At 47.0% G+C, this 22,361-nt stretch overlaps 1 protein-coding gene across 7 annotated transcripts in view; it reads left to right on the top strand.

The window, feature by feature from the left end:
- Positions 1-22,361, top strand: part of LOC127032191 (cohesin subunit SA-2-like) — a 98,397-nt gene that overhangs the window by 64,616 nt on the left and 11,420 nt on the right. For all 7 annotated transcript variants that reach the window (XM_050919233.1, XM_050919214.1, XM_050919223.1 and 4 more), the window contains 9 exons: positions 1,305-1,381; positions 3,287-3,374; positions 5,561-5,641; positions 6,483-6,575; positions 7,708-7,864; positions 18,670-18,821; positions 19,515-19,616; positions 20,900-21,045; positions 21,142-21,270. In XM_050919233.1, the coding sequence (XP_050775190.1) occupies positions 1,305-1,381; positions 3,287-3,374; positions 5,561-5,641; positions 6,483-6,575; positions 7,708-7,864; positions 18,670-18,821; positions 19,515-19,616; positions 20,900-21,045; positions 21,142-21,270 (1,025 nt within the window). The remainder of the gene's footprint in view (positions 1-1,304; positions 1,382-3,286; positions 3,375-5,560; positions 5,642-6,482; positions 6,576-7,707; positions 7,865-18,669; positions 18,822-19,514; positions 19,617-20,899; positions 21,046-21,141; positions 21,271-22,361) is intronic.

The raw sequence follows: 22,361 nt of genomic DNA, 5'->3' as shown, positions 1-22,361 counted from the left end.
GGCAGGAAGAAGGGGAAGAGGAGGGATGGTATAGTCTGTGGCACTATGGAATGGGATTTCTGGGCATGCACTATCATGTGGATTCCTATGTCCGTAACACCAGTGGATATTCTGGCCCTGAGCTGCAGAGGGTTAATGTTGCTATTTGAAAATGCCCATCTAAGTGCTAATGAGAAGCACTAGGTGGATCTGTTAGATAAGGAGTATTTTAGAGGAGGTATAATTCTACATTTGTACATATTGGCAGTAATCAAAAAGCTCTTTATAACTTTGCTGCTGTTTTGAGGGTTTTTTTTTAAAGATAATTCTGTAGGTATTATTAGATTACATTAAAGTAGCTTTTGTGACTTGAAAGTAGCTTTTGCTTTTTGTAAGGAGGACTGCTGTCTCTCTCTCCAAGTTTTTCATTAGTTCTCAAAAGCAGAAACAACTGGTGGAGATATGAATAGCTTGCTGGCTGATTTCAACAACAAGAGCCTATAGTTGATGAACTGTGCCATTGCTAACAGGTGTCATGCCGTAGTATGGGAGTTCAGACAAGTGGATTTTTATTGAGAGCTGGGATACTGTAAATGTGTCAGGCCAAAAAAACCACACTGGATTTATTTTGGTAGTTTAAATAGACATCTATTCCAATGTGTGAGTATTTTTTTAAATTAGAAATAAGCTTTTAAGAGGTCGACTGGGGTTCTTGAACACTTGTGTAGTGTGGACCACAGCTAAATAAAGAGGTTGTCTCATGGAACCCCTCTCTTCTAATTCTTTATTGGAAGTAGTACCTCATTTGCCATTTGTGATTCTGTTGTATCCTTGTGGAAACTACAGCAATTGCATATATGGGAAAGTAATATTAGGAAAGTATTCAATGTATTTTTAGCTGTCTTTGTGACTTGGCAGCTGAAAACAAGAAAAGCCAGCACCATGTGAGCAAATAGCTCTCTGCAGACCACAAGCAGGTGCTTGATGGGTCAACAGTGACCACACACCACAATGTGAGAACATCTGCATTAGACTGCTTTGTAGTTTTTATTACCAAGATGCTAGAGGCAGCTGTGGGGTCTTTAGTTATGAGGATGTTATAATGTGAGAGAAGCAGCATGGCATTTCCCAGACATATATCTTCTTTCCATCCCATGTACATTATTCTTTATCTTAGAGAGGGGTCTAGGGAACATAGTCGAGGGGCAAATGGTTCCCAAAACTGGGACAAAGTCTAATTCAAGCCCGTGGTTAGTAGAGGAGCTAGCAGCTGGCCCACAACACCTCTGTTCATTCTTTTCTCTTTCCTAACTTGTGTGATTTAGGGAGAAGGTCTTTGCACAGATGAAGAAGGAGTTTGCCGAATATATTCCACTTTGAGAAGAATAGCAGCTTTTCATAAGTGAGATGTTTGTTTACATGATTACTGCCTTCCTCTCCTGTACTGCTAGCATACTGTAACCTCACTGAACTGCTATAAAAGCAGGAATTGCTGTTGGTTGACTGGCTAATCAAGTTTACATAAAAGAATCAAAATAGTCACTAGGTGTGATGTTTGTGCATAGAACGGTCTGGTGGAATTCCTTTTATCACAAGTACTTTTTCCTGTCAGTTTCTAGACTCTCCTAAATGTTGGCAGGCTTTCTGAGCAGAGAGTTCTTTTTAAACTTACTAGTAGGGCTTGCGTGGCAGTGATGAAGTCAATCAGAGATCTGCACGTGGACTGCTTACGGGATTCGGATATCACTGTCTGCATATAGGCCCTTTCCTTTGGGCTGTTTCTCTGTCCTCCCTCTTAGCTGGATACCATTTGAGACACCTTAGTGTCGAGACTGGCAATCATAGGGTAAGAGCACTATGTTTGATAGCAGGCACAACATGTTAACTCTAATTTGTCAGGTCTCCATCTCTCAAAGAGCAAGTCTCTGAAGCCCTGCTCTCATGTAGTGCAGAGTGCTCTTGCTTGCTCACTAGTGGCCCGGTTCTGCAACCCTTACATACCTTGAATAGGATCTTACCAATGACTTTATTGAGATTCCTCATCAAGTAAGATACTGCTGAGTGTGGCAGAATTGGGCCATGGGTTAGGAGTAGCTTTCCCTTCATCTTGCATTGCTGAGATTCTCTGTTGCTCCAAATACTGTTTAAGGCATGAATCCTGAGATCTCTTTTTGGAAGTACAATATAACCTCAGAGTTACGAACACCTCGGGAATGGAGGTTGTTCATACTTTGAAATGTTCATAACTCTGAACAAAATGTTATGGTGGTTCTTTCAAAAGTTTACAAGTGAACATTGACTTAATACAGCTTTGGAGTCCGGTGGCACCTTAAAGACTAACAGATTTAACTAACACGGCTACCCCCTGATACCTAATACAGCTTTGAAGCTTTATTATGCAGAAAAAGAATGCTGCTTTACCTTTATTTCTTTAGTAGTTTATGTTTAACACAGAACTGTGCTGTATTTGCTTTTTTGGCTTTTGTCTCTGCTGCTGCCTGATGGTGTACTTCCAGTTCCAAATGAGTTGTGTGGTTGACTGGTCAGTTCATAACTCTGAGCTTCTACTGGATGAGTGTTTAGAGAGAGCATTCCTGGTTTGTGTGGAAAAAGTGTCCAAGTTCAGTTTCCTTCTGCATATTCTCATTCCTTTGGCTCACGCAAGTTGCATTTTTTTGTAGTAGGAACAAGATTCCGTGATAACTACTGAAATAATAGGCTAAAGGCTGTAATTAATGTTAGGCCATAGTAAACTGTATTTCCCTTTTTCTATCTGTACTGGAAGATTTCAGGTATCTCTTCTTAGCAGATTTCATTGTAGAGGAAACAAATCATGACCAACTTTAACGTTTATCGTCAAATATTAAGGAAGATCCTTGTGCTTTAGTTGCCAACATAGAGTCGGCATAGATGGAGGTCTTTTATTTCCAAATTAACTATATGGATCATAGGGCACAAATGGATCCAGCACATGCAAAACTGGTTTAATTTTTGTGTGGAGTGTTTGTCAATTAGTTTTCACTGAAAGTCATTGATATCTATTAGATGCTGGCAAAAAGATTATACATTTTACTTTTTATATTTGTAGGTGAGATTTTTCTTACTTCCCCTAATAAATTCAGATATCACTGTGAAGGTAATCAGCCTCTCTTCACCAAATAAAAGCATAATCTTTTTGGTAGCTGTGATCATTTCTTTAGGAATAGGTTGCATGTAGGGAGAAATGGGACTGTTAAAAACAGTAGCTTTTATCTCTTCTCTTTATGATTATTTTAGCTTGGTATTTCATTTCCTTTTTGACTGGCAGTGCTCACAATCTCACCAAATGGAATCTCTATGGGAAGACTTCAAAGCTGCTGGTTTTTGAGATGGAGTATGGGAGTTTACCTGTTCAGGTAAATTGATGATACTGAGCACTAATAAAGCATTTATTCTATCCAAGTACTTTACAGACGTTTACTGAACCTTACATTAGAGCCCTGCATGGGAGTATTTTTTAAACTTGCTCCTGTTCCGCCCCACAATATCCACTTTCACCCACTCCCACATTGTTTCTTGCATTTTTATCTTGCTCACACCTGCAAAAGCCTTAGATCCTGCAAATCCCGCAAGAGAGAGAGACTCCTTCATGCTACTAAAATAAAACCCCAACACAACACAAAAGAAAATGGTCGGTTAATATATTGTATATAGATAAACAGAATTCAGACACAATTTTTACCACTAAAAGTATCTTGCTTAAAGCATGTAAAAAAATACTTTAACTCCTGTTATAATAGACACCAAATCTTTCTATCCCTCACTTAAATTTAAGTATTGAAACCTTTACTTAAAAAAAAACCCAAACAACTTGCTTTACATTGGTGAAATTCCATTTATGACAAACTGACAAGAGATTTAGTGTTTTCCCACAAATTACTGCAGTCTGTTTTTTTTCCCCACCCAATCCCATCCACAACAAGATATATTTTACCTGCTACTGTTATTGTGGCAGCAGGTCCTGTGGGACCCACGGGATACCAGTTCCGCTTTAGGGTTCTACCTTACAACAGCATCCTGTGAGGGAGATGGATGTAGTTATTCCCATCCCACAGCTTGGGAAACTGAGACACAGAGAGCCAACTTCATCTCTGGTATAACCCTGTTGAAGTCAGTGGAATTAGGACATGGATTAATTTAATGCAAAGATTGTCCAATGCTGTTATTGTCCGAGTCTGGATTAGCTGTTTACTTAGAATCAGAGACAGGATTTCTCTTTCTCGATTGTGCAATGTCGTGCTGAACAAAGAACAAATAATTCAGGGATTTGCTTGTCACTTGCAGATTGAATTTAACCAGAAGTGAAACTATTTCAGACCTGTTACTTGCAAAAAGAACTGTAGTGAAGCCAATTTGCTTATTAACTATAGTTAAGGCTACGAGTTTGTCATGGAGGTCATGGATTCTGTGACTTTCCGGAACCTCTGTGACTTCTGCAGTAGTTGGTGCAGCTGGCCTGGGGGCTGCCTGAGCAGTCGGGGCAGTCCCTGGCCCAGCTGCACTGGCCATTGCTGGGGCAGTCTCAGGCCACCACGCCCCTCTCCCCCAGCAGCAGCAGGGGTTTGGGTGTGAGAGGGGGCTCAGGGCTGGGGATTGGGGCATGGGTGAGGGCTCTGGGCGGCGCTTGGCGAGGCTCCCTAGAAGTGGCAACATCTGTCCTTGGCAGAGGTGCAGCCAGGGGGCTTTGCATGCTGCCTCTGTCTGCAGGCATCACCCATGAACCTCACATTGGCTGCGGCTCCCAGCCAATGGGAACTGCAGTGCCAGTGCTTAGGGCGGAGGCAATGTGCAGAGCTGCCTGGCCACGTCTCTGCCTAGGAGCAGAGGGAGAGGGAAGTCACTGCTTCCAGAGAGATGTGGAGCCAGGTAGGGAGCCTGCCAGCCCCTCCAATCCCCCTCCAGCACCAGAGGGGGTCCTGGGCTGCACCCCACTACCCAAGGGGGTCCCAGCACTTGCCTCTCTCAGCACTTGCGGGGGTCCTGGGCTGCACCCCCGAGCACTCGTGGTGCCCCGACAGTTCCCCTCCCTCGCAAGATTTAGTCAGGGCGATATAGTACAAGTCATGGACAGATCACTGGCCATGAATTTTTGTTTACTATCTATGACCGGTCTATGACCTTTACTGAAAATACCCCTGACTAAAAGGTAGCCTCAACTATTGTCTAAACTACAAACATCAAGTTGTCTGTTCAGCTTTAACGCTGCTGGAGGTAGAAATACTGCTCAGCATTACAGACTGATAGCCTCCTCTGGCCATGATTACCTAGTGCAAGTTTAACAAAGCACTTAAGCGTGTGCTTAGTCTGCACTGAAGTCAATGAGCCTTAATGCTTTACTGAATCAGGAACTTAATCCGGAGACAAAGGTTCTGAGGAAGTCATGCTTAGTTGCCTGTAAACTTCCTGAATCTGGTTTTGGGATCTAAATGTCTCATGCTGCAGAAATACTTGTACAAGCAGCATACAGAATATGAGATGTTGATTCTTTGCTTTCACTACAAAGCCTTTCACATTATTAAAAGATATGTACTTTTATTTGCAGATGATCCTACCAGCTCTACAGTGCACATACTTTGCTCTCTTATGGCAGCTAGCTTCGGTTGTGGAGAGGTCATCTTCCAAGGTTGGCCAGTGCAAATAATTCTGAAAGCAAGTGGTGCACTTTAAAGGTTCACATTCACTTGCTGTCCTTTGATGCCTGGGAAAGACAAGCTTTCCCAAAATGATGCTGTGAACATTTTGTTAGAGAAACCAAAGTAGGATTAGGCATTTATCTCTCCTGAGTTTTAATATTGGAAAAGTGGAGACCTTTTAAAATCTCCATAAGGGCATAATTAAATTAAACAAGTGCTCATCTGTGTTCAGTGCAAAGTTCTGTGCATCTGAATCCTGAGATGTGGTGGTGGAGACAAGGATTGCTTGCTAAACAAAAAACAGTGAAAATACAATATTCAATGACAACCCTTAGAATTCAGTCTTTACATATATTTGTTTGTGTTTAGTGCACTATGGTATGCATGAAGAATGCCCAGGGAAAGTGTTAGGCAATCTGACCATCACTTTTCTGTTATAATTATTATTTATGAATTGATATTACACAGCACCAAAAGCATGCTAACCATTTCATGGGGTGTTTTAGTTTTAAATTACAAGAATGAGAACTCTCCTACATTTTGATCCATATGGAAATAAAAACAACGGTGTAGTTTCTCTGTCTAGAGATTTCTGGTTACAGTGAATATTGCTGCTTTCTTCAGTCCTCTCCCTCTTTTGTATCCCTGCATATAGAAGATACTGACATGGAACTGGCATCTTTTGATGTTTCAGAAGTGATAGAAGGGTGCTAACCGTTTAGGGACTGATTCAATAGATTTACATGTCTTGATGCTCCACTCTTGTCCTTGGCTAGGTGTCCATGCCCATCATTTCTCTAATCTTTGTTTTTTTCCTTCATAAATTTTTAGGAGACTCTTTTGGCATTGAACAGAGAGTTGAGATTTTTCTGCCAGATTTGTGCATGCTACCTCAGCCATAAAGATAAAGATTTAAGTGAAAAGGTCAGTGGTTCTGTAAGGGCTTGTTTGTTTAATGATGTGTTTTGCTCACTCCTCCTTTAACTCCTTTTCTTCATTTATTTTGCTTTCTAAAAGTCTTATTTTAAAATAAGCGGTGTCCTTGTTAATGAGAGCACTGAACTACCACGGCGTGCTGTGCAAGGACTGGAATGCATCTGCATGGAGTCAGTTGCAGGACTGGGGGCTAAGTCTGAGTTGCAGTGTTAATTAAAACAGAACTGAAAATGTAAATAAGAAGATTTTTTTCTCCTCAACAATAACTAGTGCTAAATGCTACCGCTGGTAAAATCCTTGAGCTGATGTAGCCAGCTCTTCATTAATAAAATATATTGTAAGGGTTTGCAAAATATTCTTAACTTTTACATGTAAAATAATGATAAGACTACTAAAATGCACAATGTAATAAAACTTTCCTCCTCCCCCCACAACTTTCCCAGCCTCTGGGCTACAATGTAGGTCTCTGGCACTGAGGAGGGAAGAAACAGATGCTGTCTCGAGGTTTGAGCACAGGACTGGATGCTAGGAACTCCTGAGTTCTAATTGCAGTTCTGCCATTGACCCCCTCAGTCTTTCTATCTGTAAAGCTGAGATAAGAAAATTTACCTTGAAGAGGTGTTGTTGGGATGGATTAATATTTGTCAGGTGATTTGAAGACTAAATGTATTAACCTAATTATATAAACTGAATTCACAGCATGGTATGTGCTGTGGTGTCACCCTGGATTGGAAGTTGGCAATCTGTGACTCAAGGAACTTTAAATGGGTGGTGGCAGAGGAAACAAAAGGTTGCTCTTTATGTTGCTGATGTGCTGTGAAGGCTCCTTCTAACTTGTGTAGTTGGCAGGGCACTTTCAGCACATATTATTGAAGTAAATTGAATTTTCATATTTGCATTTGCAGGTCTCCTTTTAACAATCACTACACTCACCATTGTTATGAGTGTATTTACGGCTCTCGTTTGTTTATAAATGCCTGAAAAAATGGGTTTAATTGCTGAGAATGTAACTTTGGTCTTGTGGGAATAATAGTTGATAATGGAGATGAAAAAATATCATTGTTCTGACAGCTGTTCCCCAAATTCCTAAATCTTTGTTTGGCATGTGTGTATGTTACAGGCCTTCATGATACTTTGTGATTTACTGATGATTGTGAGTCACCAATCTTCACGTGACGATGAAGCTGTAGGAGTCCTTCCCAGCGCATCCCTTCAGTCAAAAATGCTCTTGTTTATCCAGGATCATGTTTTCACGGAGGAGAAAGAAGAAATCAAAGGTCAGCCACTGTCCTCAGCAGGGAAGTAAACTAACATTTTCTGTCATTCATCTGCAGCATTTGACATTACCAGTCTGAGGGGCTGCTAATTTTTTTGATTTCTTTACAAATAGAGCTGTAGCATATGAATACAAACAAAGTGAATCACTTAGTATACAAAGATTTATTTCTGCTGTGGCTTTACCAGAGGAGGCATTACTAACTGATTTTTATATGGAAGGGGCTGAGGTACATAGTACATTGATAGGTAGCACTGTAAAACCCTGAGATAGATTTTAATAGCTTAGAATTATTCTGTTAATCTGCTCCTGGAGGGATTTTAGGTGAGGAACTGTGGATCAGTTGATGTATAATAGTTCCAAGCCATCAAACTACGGGTTAGTATATGTTATTCAAGTGAGTTTGATTTTGCAGAAAATATTATGGTATTTGCTGCTCTTCTATAATTTTCAAACAGATTTAGAACAATAATGCAGATATTAGGTTGTGTTGTGAATGGTTTTGAAAAGATGCTGCTAATTATTCTTCGAGTGGTTGTTCATGTCCATTCAAAGTAGGTGTGCGCACGCTGCGTGCATGCCAGCCGGAAGATTTTCCCCTAGCAGCGTCCATAGGGTCGGCCCGGGCGCCCCCTGAAGTGGCGCCACCACGGCGCCCTATAAAGGGGCCCGCCAATCCCCCACCCCCTCAGTTCCTTCTTACTGCCAGTGACAGCTAGCTGGAACTTCTCTTGTGTAGCATTTTGGCAGTGTCCTATCCTTACCGTTAAGTCCGTGTATTCAGTTGTTTTATAGTTAGTTAGATAGATCTTTGTATATAGTTTTCGTAGTTGGGGGGTTCCCCCCCCCCGCCAGAGTCTTCGTCGCTCGCTGGGGCATGCCCGGGTCCCTCAGGTTCAAACTCTGCGAGAACTTCAGAAAATTCATGCCCAAGAGTGAGCTGCACTCTGCGTGTTTGAGGTGCCTCGGAGAGAGCCACCAAAGGGACCGGTGCTCTATCTGTAGAGGCTTCCGTCCGCGAACTCTTAAGGACAGGGCTCAAAGACTTAGAGTCCTCCTGATGAAGGCGGCACTGCGACCACTCTCGGACCCAGAACCGGCCGAGGTGGGGCCCAGCACGTCGCCCTTGGTGCAGAGTTCCCCGGCACCGGCATCAGGACTTAGGGCCCAGCCCAAGTCGTCGAAAACCCGGCACTGGACGGAGTCAGGTCATAGGAAGTCGGCCTCAGTGCAGCACCGCTCACCTTCGCTGGTGGCCGCCATGAGAAGGAAGCCAGTGAGGGATTGGTCATCCCACCAGGATCCGAGGCCGACGCCGTCCACAGGTGTAAGTGGACAGGCTGGGCTGCAGCCCTCAGCAGTTCCATTGACTCCCGCACCGCAGAGAGGGTGGTCGAGTCCGGACCAGCCTAATTCCCTGGACCTCAGTGGAGACATACGCCCCCTGTTGACACCGGAGGCGTTTGAGGCGGCCTCAGGCCTAACGGGTCTCCCAGCACTGGCCTCCCCGCATCGTAGGGAGTTGCCTACTGTGGCCCATCCTCCAGAGCAATCTAGAGGCAAGCTGGCCATGCTGTTGCCTCCCTCCCTGCACTGCGTTGTGAAGGCGCCACAGGACCAGATGAGAGGCTCCCCGCCGCCTCGGCACCACTCTCCTTTGGCACCGGGTGCTGCTCCCCCCAGGTCCTCATACTCAGAGACCTCAGACTCAGAGGCAGACTCCTATCGCTCCAGCCGGTTGTGGAGCAGGAGATCAGTGTCGGGGGTGAACCACCAGTGTTACCCGCGGTGGCAGCAACAATGACAGCTGCCCTCTCAGTGGCCGTTTTGGACTCCCTGGGCCTACCATCAGTCGGTAGGCCAGGCATTTGGCCCTCGGTCACGGTCGGCTTCGGTGTCCTCGACGTCTGTGGCCCTGGCGCAGCTGCCTCCTCCACCGGCACCGGCACCGGGCAGGGTTTTGCCATCATCAAGTTCAGCACCCCCTAACCGGGCAGCGGCACCGGCAATGGCTTTCGTTCGGGCTCCACCAGCACCACATGATATGCCAAGTCGCTCACTGGCATCCCCAGTATTGGCCGCGGTGCAGCATTTAGACTCGGAACCGGCACCCCAACCTCAGTACCGTGTGCCGCAGGACCCCGGGGGGCCGCATGCACTGGAGGAAGGGCCGCTCCATGTAATATCCTCGTCCTCCTCCCCGGACGAGGAAGTCTCAGGCACGGCTGCGGCATGGCCCTAGAAGACACTCTAATCCTCCAACAATTGCTTCGGCGAGCAGCTCAAAGCCTAGCAATCCAAGCGGAGGAGATTGAGGTGGACGCGGACCCAGTAGTGGACATTCTGGCCCCCTCAGGGCCATCCAGGGTGGCCCTCCTGCTGATAAAGACTATAGATGATACGTCCCGCACCCTATGGCAAACACCAGTCTCATTTGCCCCTACCACCAAAAGGATGGAGCGGCACTACTTCGTCCCCTCTAAAGGGCATGAACACCTGTACGCCCACCCTTCCCCGGGCTCCCTGGTAGTAGATGCGGCTAACCAGCGGGAGCATCAAGGGTTTCAGGAGTCAACACCGAAGAGCAGGGACGCAAAAAGACTTGAGCTCTTTGGTAGAAAGGTGTACTCCACGGGGGGACTCCAACTCCGCATTGCCAACAACAGGCAATAGTAAGCCAATAAGGCCATAACACATGTTCGGCCATGTTGAAGGTTGTGGAGCTCCTTCCCCAGGACTCGAGATCAGAGTTTTCGGCCCTAGTGGAGGAGGCCAAACTGATCTCTCGAGCCTCCCTCCAGGCCGCCTTAGATGCGGCGGACTCAGCCTCGCGCACCCTGGCCACAGACCTGGTCATGTGGCGGGGAGCCTGGCTCCAGGTCTCGGGCCTCCCCTATGAGGTCCAGCAGACGATTCAAGACCTCTCCTTTGAAGGGCAGATGCTGTTTTTGGAGAAAATGGACAAACATCTCCATAGCTTAAAGGGCTCGAGGGCCACACTTTGCATGCTGGGCTTGCATATCCCCGCGACCCAGCGCAGACAATTTAGGCTGCAGGCGGCCCCTCGCCCATACAAGCCACAGACTCGCTAGGAGCTGGGGCGCAGGCAGGGCAGAAATGGCAGGAGGTGTCACCAGCGCCACCCCTCCAGCCAGGCGTCTGGCCAATCGAGACCACCATCTGGGCCTAGACCCCCTATTTGATGGTACGGTCGAGGGCGACCTACCAATCGAGACTCTAGATCCCTCCACCCCTACCTTTGGGTCACGTCTGTCCCACTTCTACCAAGCCTGGTTCCGAATTACGTCGGACAAATGGGTGCTCCGCACGGTAGAGAGGGGATATTCTATCCAGTTCTCCTCCCTTCCGCCCCACCAACCTCCCTCCCTGTCCCTCTTCAGGGACCCGTCTCATGGGCAACTTCTAATTCAAGAAGTGAAGTCCCTCATGGAGGCAGGGGCGGTAGAGGAAGTCCCATGGGAGCTCAGGGGCAAAGGCTTCTACTCCCGGTATTTTCTCATATCAAAGGCAAAAGGGGCCTGAGACCCATCCTAGACTTGCGGCAGCTGAACAAGTTTGTGAGGAAACTCAAGTTCCGCATAGTCTCCCTATCCTCGATCATCCCCTCCCTGGATCCAGGAGATTGGTATGCCACCCTCGACTTAAAGGACGCCTATTTCCACATTGCCATAATTCCACGGCACCGTCGGTACCTCAGGTTCGTCGTGGCTGACGTCCATCTGCAGTTCACGGTGCTCCCGTTCGGCCTGTTGGCTGCTCCCAGGGTCTTCACGAAGTGGATGGCGGTCGTGGCGGCCTTCCGGTGCAGGCGGGGCATCCAGGTGTTCTCCTACCTGGACGACTGGCTCATAAAGGGCCGCTCCAAGGAGCAGGTAGAAACCCAGATGTTGTTCATCAGGAGGACCTTTCTCGATCTTGGCCTCCTCTTGAACGAAGCCAAATCTACCCTGTTTCTGACGCAATGAATAAAATTCATAGGAGAGGTTCTGGACTCCACACCCGCCAAAGCGTATCTGCCGGAGTCCAGGTTCCGTGCAATTTCCGAGCTCATCCTCGGACCGAACCGCGCCCCAGTCACCACGGCGCGAGTTTGCCTCAGGCTGCTGGGCCACATGCACCTATGTGGTGGTCTATGCTAGACTCCGGTTTTGCCCGCTGCAGTCCTGGTTGGCGACAGTTTATCGCCCAGACAGGGACCCCCTGGACTCAGTGGTGTCCATTCCCCGCTTGGTGCTGAGCTCGCTACGGTGGTGGCTCGACCCGTGGGAAGTCTGCATGGGTGTCCCCTTTGCTGCCCCGGAGCCCTCCCTCTCCCTGGTGACAGACGCCTCGGATCGAGGTTGGGGAGCGCACCTGGGATGCCTCAGGACGCAGGGCTTGTGGTGGACGGAGGACCTCGAGTTGCATATCAATATCAGGGAGCTGAGAGTGGTCCACCTGACGCGTTTGACCTTCCGGTCTCACCTGGTGTGTTTCAGTCCTTTCGGACAACATGGCAGCAGTCTTTTATATCAACAAACGGGGGTGCACGCCCCTCTCCCCTCTGCAGGGAAGCCATTGTGCTGTGGGATTCCTGCGTTCACAATGCCACTCAGCTGATGGCTTTCTATCTTCCGGGGGAGCAGAACGATGTGGCGGACACCCTCAGCCGCTCGTTCCAGGGTCACAAGTGGTCCCTCCGATGGGATGTGGTGCGCTCAATTTCCAGCTCTGGGGCTTTCCCCGGTTAGACCTGTTTGCTTCAAGGGAAAACAGGAAGTGCCGACGGTTTTGCTCCCTTCTGGGCCACAGTCGGGGGTCTCTGTCGGACACCTTCCTTCAGCCATGGGAGGACGGTCTGCTGTATGCTTTCCCTCCGATCCCCCTGATACACAGGGTGTTTATAAAGGTTCGCAGGGATCACGCCAGGGTAATCCTGATAGCTCTGGTGTAGCCGCGCCAGCATTCGTACACGTCACTGCTGCACATGTCCGTTCAGGCGCCCCTGACGCTGCCCCTCCTCCCAGACCTGATCACGCAGGACCGGGGCTCACTCCACCATCTGAACCTCGAGTCCCTTCACCTCACAGCCTGGATGCTCTATGGCTGAACCCGGTGGAGTTGCAGTGCTCCCAGCAGGTCAGGCAGCTGCTGCTGGGTAGCAGGAAGCCGTCAACTAGGGCCATCTACCTGGCTAAATGGAAGCGCTTCTCCATATGGTCGGGTCAGCGGGGTCTCGACTCGCTGGGGGTACCAATTCCAGCTGTCCTTGACTATTTGCTTCACCTAAGATAACTGGGCCTCTCCCTTTCCTCCATTCGCATTCACTTGGCTGCCATATCAATTTTCATCCAGGAGAGGGAGGTGCCTCGGTATTTGCGAACACTCTGGTTGGGTGTTTCCTCAAGGGTATGGACAGGATCTTCCCGCACGTGCGTCAGCCGACCCCTGCTTGGGACCTGAATCTGGTCCTCTCCGTCGTCTCGGGGCCTCCCTTCGAGCCTCTGACTTTGTGCTCCCTGCTGTACCTGTCGTATAAGACTGCCTTCCTGGTGGCGATAACCTCGGCCTGACTAATGTCGGAGCTTCGAGAGTTAACGTCTGAGCCCCTGTACACAGTCTTCTACAAGGACAAGGTCCAACTTAGACCTCATCCGGCTTTCCTACCCAAGGTTGTTTCACAGTTCTACATGGGACAAGATATCTTTCTCCTGGTGTTTTATCCAAAACCATACGCCTCCAGCGAAGAGCGGAGGCTACACTCCCTGGATGTCCGCAGGGCCTTGGCCTTTTACATAGAGCGTACCAAGCCGTTCAGACACTCAACTCAGCTCTTCGTCACAGTGGCAGAAAGGATGAAGGGGCTCCCGGTCTCCTCTCAGCGAATCTCTTCATGGATCACGACTTGCATCCGGGAATGCTACCGTATAGCTAAGACCCCTGTCTCTCTGGTCACGGCCCACTACACTAGGATGCAGGCCTCCTCTGTGGCGTTCCTGGCTCAGGTTCCGACTCAGGAGATTTGTAGAGCGGCCACGTGGTCCTCCATCCACATGTTCTCGTCTCACTATGCCATCACGCACCAGGCTAGGGATGATGCAGCCTTTGGTCGCGCAGTACTCCAGTCAGCAGTGATCTCTGACCCCACCTCCTAAGGTTAGGCTTGTGAGTCACCTACTTTGAATGGACATGAACAACCACTCGAAGAAGAAAAAACAGTTACTCACCTTTAGTAACTGTTGTTCTTCAAGATGTGTTATTCATGTCCATTCCAACACCCACCCTCCTGCCCCTCTGTCGGAGTGCCGGCAAGAAGGAACTGAGGGAGTGGAGGGTTGGCAGGACCCTTTATAGGGCGCCATGGTGGCGCCACTCCAGGGGGCGCCCGGGCCAACCCTACAGACGCTGCTAGAGGAAAATCTTCCGACTGGCGTGCACGCAGTGCGCGCACATCTACTTTGAATGGACATGAACAACACATCTTGAAGAACAACAGTTACTAAAAGGTGGGTAACTGTTTTTTCTTTATGGCACCAAGAATGTGGCGATAGGACCTTGACAAATTGGAGAATTGGTCAGAAATCAACAAGATTAAATTCACTTAGGAAGGAAAAATCAAATGCACAACTACGAAATGGGTTATAAATGGCTAGGTTGTAGTACTGCTGAAAAGGATCTGGGGGTTATAGTGGATCAGGCGTTGAGGCCTGCAACAGAGCCAGTCTCTGGGCACCGTAATGAATGCAGTGGGCCTGTCGTAGGCTGCCTTGTTGGCTACACCACTTGATCAGTTGGAAGGGTCAGCAGATGAGCTCTTAACAGTTCAGTGGCTGCTCAAACCGTTTGCCCACAACTGCGATACTCCTGCTCCCATCTTGATTTCAGTCCTGCTCCCGCCTTGTTCCAGCCCTGCTTTTGCCTGGGACCCTGCCTTGGACCCAGCCTTGCCTTACTCCAGGTAACCCAGTTCTAACTCCCTGATCCGATTTCTTACTGTGGTGTCTGACCTCTGACCCTAGGCACCAACAGCTGTTCTAACCATTAGGCCAGACTCCTGGTTGGACCACTAGGCACGTCCACCCATGCCCTGATCACTGATGATAGTGGATCACAAATTGAGTAAGCATTGTGAAAAAGGCTAATATCATTCCAAGGTTTATTAACAGGAGTGTTGTACCTAAGACATAGGAGGTGGCTGTCCTGCTCTGCTCGGCACTGGTGAGGCCTCAGCTGGAGTAGTGTCCAGCTTTGGGCACCTGTCATAAACAGATAGCTAAGGGTTAACGTCTCTTTCACCTGGAAAGGAGTAACCTGAAACACCTGACCAGAGGACCAATCAGGAAACAAGACTTTTTCAAATCTGGGTGGAGGGAAGTTTGTGTCTGAGTTCTTTGTCTTGTGTCTGTCCCTCTCGGCTATGGGAAGGATTTTTCTATCTCCTGCTTTCTAATCTTCTGTTTCAAAGTTGTAAGTACAAAGATAGGTTTGGTTTTTTTGTATTTACATGTGTGTAGTTGCTGGAGTGCTTTGAATTGTATTCTTTTTGAATAAGGCTGTTTATTCAATATTCTTTTAAGCAATTGACCCTGTATTTGTCACCTTAATACAGAGAGACCATTTTTATGTATTTTTTCTTTCTTTTTTACATAAAGCTTTCTTTTTAAGACCTGTTGGAGTTTTTCTTTAGTGGGGAACTCCAGGGAATTGAGTCTGTGCTCACCAGGGAATTGGTGGGAGGAAGAAGTCAGGGGGAAATCTGTGTGTGTTAGATTTACTAGCCTGACTTTGCATACCCTCTGGGTGAAGAGGGAAGTACTTCTGTTTCCAGGACTGGAAATAGGGAGGGTGGAATTCCTCTGTTTAGATTCACGGAGCTTGCTTCTGTGTATCTCTCCAGGAACCCAGGGAGGGAACACCTGGAGGGGGGAAGGGAAATGGTTTATTCCCCTTTGTTGTGAGACTCAAGGAATTTGGGTCTTGGGGTCCCCAGGGAAGATTTTTTGGGGGGACCAGAGTGCCCCAAAACACTCTAATTTTTTGGGTGGTGGCAGCTTTACCAGGTCCAAGCTGGTAACTAAGCTTGGAGGTTTTCATGCTAACACCCATATTTTGAACGCTAAGGTCCAAATCTGGGAATTATGTTATGACAGCACCACACTTTAAGAAACATGAGGACAAACTGGAGAAAGTCCAGAGGAGAGCAACAAAAATGATGAAAGGTTTAGACATCCTGACCTCTGAGGAAAGGTTGAAAAAACGGGGCATGTTTAGTCTTGAGAAAAGAAGACTGAGGGGGGACCTGATAACAGTCTTCAGATATGTTAAGGGCTGTTAAAAAGAGGACTGTGATCAATTGTTCTCCATGAAGATAGGACAAGAAGTAATTGGCTTAATCTGCAGCAAGGTAGATTTAGGTTAGATAATAGGAAAATCTTCATAGCTATAAGGGTAGTTAAGGTCTGGAATAGGCTTCTAAGGGAGGTTGTGGGAACCCCCTTATTGGAGGTTTTTAGGAACAGGTTAGACAAATACCTCTCAGGGATGGTCTAGGTTTACTTAGGCCATGTCTACATCTAAAATTTTGCAGCGCTGGTTGTTACAGCTGTATTAGTACAGCTATATAGGGCCAGCGCTGCAGAGTGGCCACACTTACAGCAACCAGCGCTGCAAGTGGTGTTAGATGTGGCCACACTGCAGCGCTGTTGGGCGGCTTCAAGGGGTTTCGGGGAACGCGAGAGCAAACCGGGAAAGGAGACCAGCTTCGCCGCGGTTTGCTCTCGCGTTCCGCGAACCACCCTGCAAACCGCAGGGAAGGAGACCTGCTTGTTCGGGGAACGCGAGAGCAAACCGCGGCGAAGCTGGTCTCCTTTCCCGGTTTGCTCTCGCGTTCCGCGAACCACCCTGCAAACCGCAGGGAAGGAGACCTGCTTGCTCGGGTTCGGGGAACGCGAGAGCAAACCGGGGAAGGAGACCAGCTTCGCCGCGGTTTGCTCTCGCGTTCCGCGAACCACCGTGCAAACCGCAGGGAAGGAGACCTGCTTGTTCGGGGAACGCGAGAGCAAACCGCGGCGAAGCTGGTCTCCTTTCCCGGTTTGCTCTCGCGTTCCCGGAACCACCCTGCAAACCGCAGGGAAGGAGACCTGCTTGCTCGGGGGTTCGGCGAACGCGAGAGCAAACCGGGGAAGGAGACCAGCTTCGCCGCGGTTTGCTCTCGCGTTCCCCGAACAAGCAGGTCTCCTTCCCTGCGGTTTGCAGGGTGGTTCGCGGAACGCGAGAGCAAACCGCGGCGAAGCTGGTCTCCTTCCCCGGTTTGCTCTCGCCTTCCCGGAACCACCCAGCAAACCTCAGGGAAGGAGACCTGCTTGCTCGGGGTTCGGGGAACGCGAGAGCAAGCCGGGGAAGGAGACCAGCTTGATTACCGAGCTTCCTCAGGTATGCTGGGATACCTGCTTATTCCACGGAGGTCAAGAAAAGCGCTGGTAAGTGACTATACTTGATTACCAGCGCTGGATCACCAGCGCTGGATCCTCTACACCCGAGACAAAACGGGAGTACGGCCAGCGCTGCAAACAGGGAGTTGCAGCGCTGGTGGTGCCCTGCAGATGTGTACACCTCCTAAGTTGCAGCGCTGTAACTCCCTCACCAGCGCTGCAACTTTCTGATGTAGACAAGCCCTTAGTCTGCTTCAGTGCCTACAGGCCTACAGTTCTATGATACTCATCCAGCAACTTGCTCTGAGGAATTGAACATGAGGAGAAACATATTTTCAATTCCTCAGTCCTCCCAACAAAGGGTCCCAACTTCCCCCTCCAAACTCACTGTCTTACTGTCTCCCCTACAGTAAACTCAACAAACTCCTTCGTCCAGGAGTGATTCCTTGTATTTTCTCTCCCCTGAGCCCATCTGCTTGTGTTATCTGGCAGCTGCCCAATGTCAGTTCTGACCCTGACAGTCATTTACTCCTGGTCAGCCTACCTGCCTCTCATTGGTTCCTAGGCCAGAGGCTGGGTTTGAGAGGCAGAAACAGGTCATGTGGGATTCCTAGGTCAGAGATCAGGGAAGCTTTATGGCAGTGAGGAGGGAGAATACACTCCAGGCAAGAGTTTAACCCTCTCAGGCTTTCCTTCTGCAGGTAACTCTCTCCAAGCACCTCCAGCAACCGGGCTGGCAAAAACCGTAAAAGCAATTGGTTCCCAAATTTATTATTATTTGTACTGAAGTAATCCTGGGGCCCCCAGTTATGGACCAGGACCCCATTGTGCTAGGCACTCTACACGCAAAGAACAAAATGACCTGCCCCAGTAAATGTCAAATGTCAGTGTTGATAACCACTTGGAAACTTGCAACTGAATTCTTCTCTCACAGGCTGTGCATACTGGTTTGTGTATGTGGAGTTACTCATGCACTGAGTGCTGGGCACTGGCATTGATTTATTTTAAGGAAAAGATGTTGATATGGTTCACTGGTCTTTTTCTGTCATATGTGTTTGGTTTTTGTTCTGTGTTCCGTGTTTTGGTCCTGTCCAGATCCTATAGCCAGGATCTTACAGGGAGATTCTGACTGGTTTAATGTGAAATCCCTACAAAGATCAGAATAGAAAGGATATGCAAATAAGTAGCTTGCACTGTCATCAGCTGTGAGCTTTGAAATGGAAATAAACCTATATCCTTTAGAAAGGATAGTGTCTGTTATTTAGAGAGTTGACTGAACAGCTGAGTTTGTGTTATTCAGGTTAAAGTTGGCCTTAAAAATAAAGTACATTGAGTAAAATGTTAGAACAAAGCCTTAGCATGCTTATTTCCCTAGACTTGACGGAAGAGGAGGAGAGGGAAAAGGAGAGCTACAAATTGAATGATTTGCACAGGAGGCGGAGTCTTCTTGCAGTCTATTGCAAGCTAATTGTGTTTACCGTGGTGGAGATGTCTGCGGCTGCTGAGATCTATAAGCACTATATGAAGGTAACACTTAGCCTTGAAAATGCAGTTATGCCTCTAGTGCTTGTGGAAGGTGCTGGATTAGCAGCTTTGGAGGCCAGAGTCATCTGTTTATGCACAAAATGGTTGCAGAAATGAACAGTAGCAGTGCAGGCTTCTCCCTACTGCTCTGCTAATGTACCTCAGAGTAGAATGAATGATTACTAAGAGACAGGGTAATTTAGTTCCCTGTTCATTAACTCGTTGGCTTCTGTACAGACTGCCAGAGAGGTGCCATTTGTGACAGTGACACTTGGTCACTAGGATCACTCTAAACTTTAGTGAAATGAGTGGTTTCAACAGCCATCAGCTGGTGATGACACTTGGTCTCCACGTGGCCAGGGCTGGGTGTGAATCATTGGTTAGGTGTGAAAAGCTCCATATTCTGTTTCCAACTCACAGATTCAGTCCTCCTGTCAGAACAATACTTAACTATTTTTCATCCATAGATCTCACAGTACTTTACAAAGGAGCATAAATAAAATTATCCTTGTGAAAACATGTACTAAAATTTCCTTTTAGCAAGATACCTAGGATCTGGAATATTTTATGAATTGTTCAGTTTTTCTTAGCAGTCTCTGTTTTTCCTTTGTATCAGGTGTGTACCCTCAGGTATTGTGTATTCATAAAGCTGTAGTAAGGTAGTGATGTTTCTCTTACGTTTTTTTGCACTAATAGACCTACAATGATTTTGGAGATATAATTAAAGAAACTCTGAGCAGGACGAGGCATAACAACAAAATCCAGAGTGCCAGGACGTTGATTCTCTGCCTGCAGCAGGTAAAAGTAATGCAGAAGGAAAGGGACTCTAATGAAAGCCATCCCCACACTATACTTTTCCATGTACCTTGTCTTAGTTATTCAAACTAATTTAAATAGGCAGTGAAAAAGTCACTTTCTTGAATTCATGTAAGTGCTTTTCATTGTAAAAGCACTTTATGAGCCCTTTGGCCTAAGAGTAAAAACGTAATTATTTTTTTGCCAAATACCTGATCTTTTAGGATTGTTAATATTCATGGACTGTGGCAAATGTCTTGTGTTGCAAGACTTTGATTAAGGGCCTCTGTTTACATGGTGCTGAGCAGCCTCAACTCCCACTGCAATTGTGGGTGGTTGGCATTTCTCCAGAGGTGGGCAGTGCCTTCTGGGATCTGGCCCCCATTGTTTCCATGCTTGACTAGAGAATTTAAATTAGATGTTTATTGAAGAAATTGGACACAGGTGATGATGCCCCCTGCTCCTCTAGTTACACCAACTCTGCTATAGCTATAGCAGCATTGAGTCTGATAATCTGTTTTAGAAACTGCTCTAGCCTGGTTTCCTCATGGACATCTATTCTCCCAGCATCCATGTCATACTCTTAAGTTGCAGAGCGGACTCCTCCTAGAGTGGCTGATACATGAGCTCTGCTGACTTCACACTCTTCTCCCGGAGCTTAGATCCACGACCCAACCCCTGAAATATGAGATAAAGTGAGGGTGAGCTACATTTGGCCACATATATTCTGCCCACATAGTCAGAAAGCCTGTTACATATCACATAGACAACTGGCCCAGGTTGGTCTTTCATTGACCTTCAAAATTTGCAGGTTGAAGGGAACAAACTACCTACATGTTCTATTAAAAAAAAATTAGTAATAAAGTCTGCATCTCTCTGTTGGCTCAGTCCTGCCCTCAGCTACGTGGGCAAGCATTGCTGCCTCTCTTTCAAAACTAGCCACAGTGTATCAATGCTGATTTTCTCTAACCCTCAGGGTGAGATTAAGCCCTCTGACCAGATTCATTGATCTCAGTGGGAATTGAAGGCACTCATCACTTTGCAGGACTAGAGGCTTATGGGTGTAGGGAGGGCATCCGACCTGCTAAACAGAGTGACATCCTTTGCAGATATTTCCCTGTGCAGTGCTCAGACCTCTGAGGTTTGTTCCAAGTGAGTGTGTTTTGCGCTTGTCCGTTTCCTTTGCAAAGCTTCTCTCTACATGAGGTAAGTATTGTATGGCTGATGTGTTCTTCTTGTGCTTTTGTTGCTTGGAAATTTACATGTTTGTGTCTGTGGTTTTGCAGCTGTTTCAGAAACACACAGAAACCCATGGTAGTACCAACTGCATGGATTCTTCTTTCACGAACATTAAAGAACTTGCTCGTCGCTTTTCACTGACATTTGGCTGGGATCAAGTGAAATCCAGAGAATCAGTAGCCATGATACACAAGTATGTGCCACATAACCATATATGGTCCATGGCATTGCCTTTGTTTGTTTTCTCTGTGAAATTACCTTGTCCCTCTTATTTTTTCCCCTCTAATAGAGAAGGGATTGAATTTGCCTTTCAAGGAGCTGCTGGAGTGGAAGGGAAATGCCTGCCTCCAAATTTAAACTTTCTGTTAATCATCAGTGAATTCTCCAATAAGCTACTAAAGCCTGACAAAAGATTAGTGTAAGTTACCTTCATTGCTTATTGCCAGACAAGTGAACTTAGATGATAGTTTTTTACAGTGTATCTTTGTATAATGGATCGCTTGATCTGCATTGTTGGAAGAATTGCTCAAGCACTTCCCTGTCTGGTCGACTTTGGAAATCTGTTTGGTTTCCCATCAGAAGTGTGGATGATTGGACACTTTCCCAGTTTTGATTTCTTCTCTATTTCAGTCTATGCTAGCAGTTTTTTGGGGTCATGCATCTACATACCCAATCTAGTTTTTAGCCATAATTACAACTGAATAAAAAACAAAAGGCCCTGGGGGAAAATGGTGTTAACATTATGTGTGAATGAAGGAGGTACATTTGCTGGCAGGCAAATAGAACATTTTTTTAAGGGTGGTCTCAAGCGTTATTTTCAGTTCTGTACTCGAGCAAAGCAGAAGAGGTTGAGATCGAGCTAATACAGTGACAATGGAATGGAAGAAGCCAAAACCACAATCCATATGACTGGGGCAGACTAGCTTCTCTGAGGATTCTGGTACAAAATGTGTCGCATGGAGCTCTTCACTGCAGGAACAATGTCTCAGTGTATCTTTGTAGAGTCCCTGACAGCGTGGGATTCTGGTTCTGACTGGCACCTCTGGATGCTATTGTAATGTAAATATTAAAAAATTATAACATAGCACTGGGCCATTTATTCTTGTGGCTCTGGCTATTTTGTATCCTAGTACAGAGGAACATGATTGTGTCCATTAGGGTTGGTATACACTATCAACTTATGTCTGTATAACTACGTCGTTCAGGAGTCTGGAGAATCCAGTCAGAACACTCCTGAGCAACATAGTTGGACTGATCTAACCCTGGTGTAAACAGCGTTATGTTGACAAGAGGGCATCTCTCCTTTTGGGAGGTGGAGTACCTACATGAGAGAAACTCTCCCGTCGACATAGGTAATCTCTTCACTAAATGCTACAGCAGCACTGTTGTGGCGTTTTAAGTGTAGACAAACCCATAGACTCTGCTTCCTCAGTTTCTGCTCTTCTCTATCTCTGGTACCACAGGAGCTCCTTCCTCCTTTTTGTCCCTTAGTTCCTTCTATTCCATTCC

This window comes from Gopherus flavomarginatus, chromosome 1, assembly GCF_025201925.1.
Source record: "Gopherus flavomarginatus isolate rGopFla2 chromosome 1, rGopFla2.mat.asm, whole genome shotgun sequence".
In the NCBI taxonomy this organism is placed as follows: domain Eukaryota; kingdom Metazoa; phylum Chordata; order Testudines; family Testudinidae; genus Gopherus; species Gopherus flavomarginatus.
Note: the sequence above shows the minus strand (reverse complement) of the source record. Positions and strands in the feature narration are given on the sequence as shown.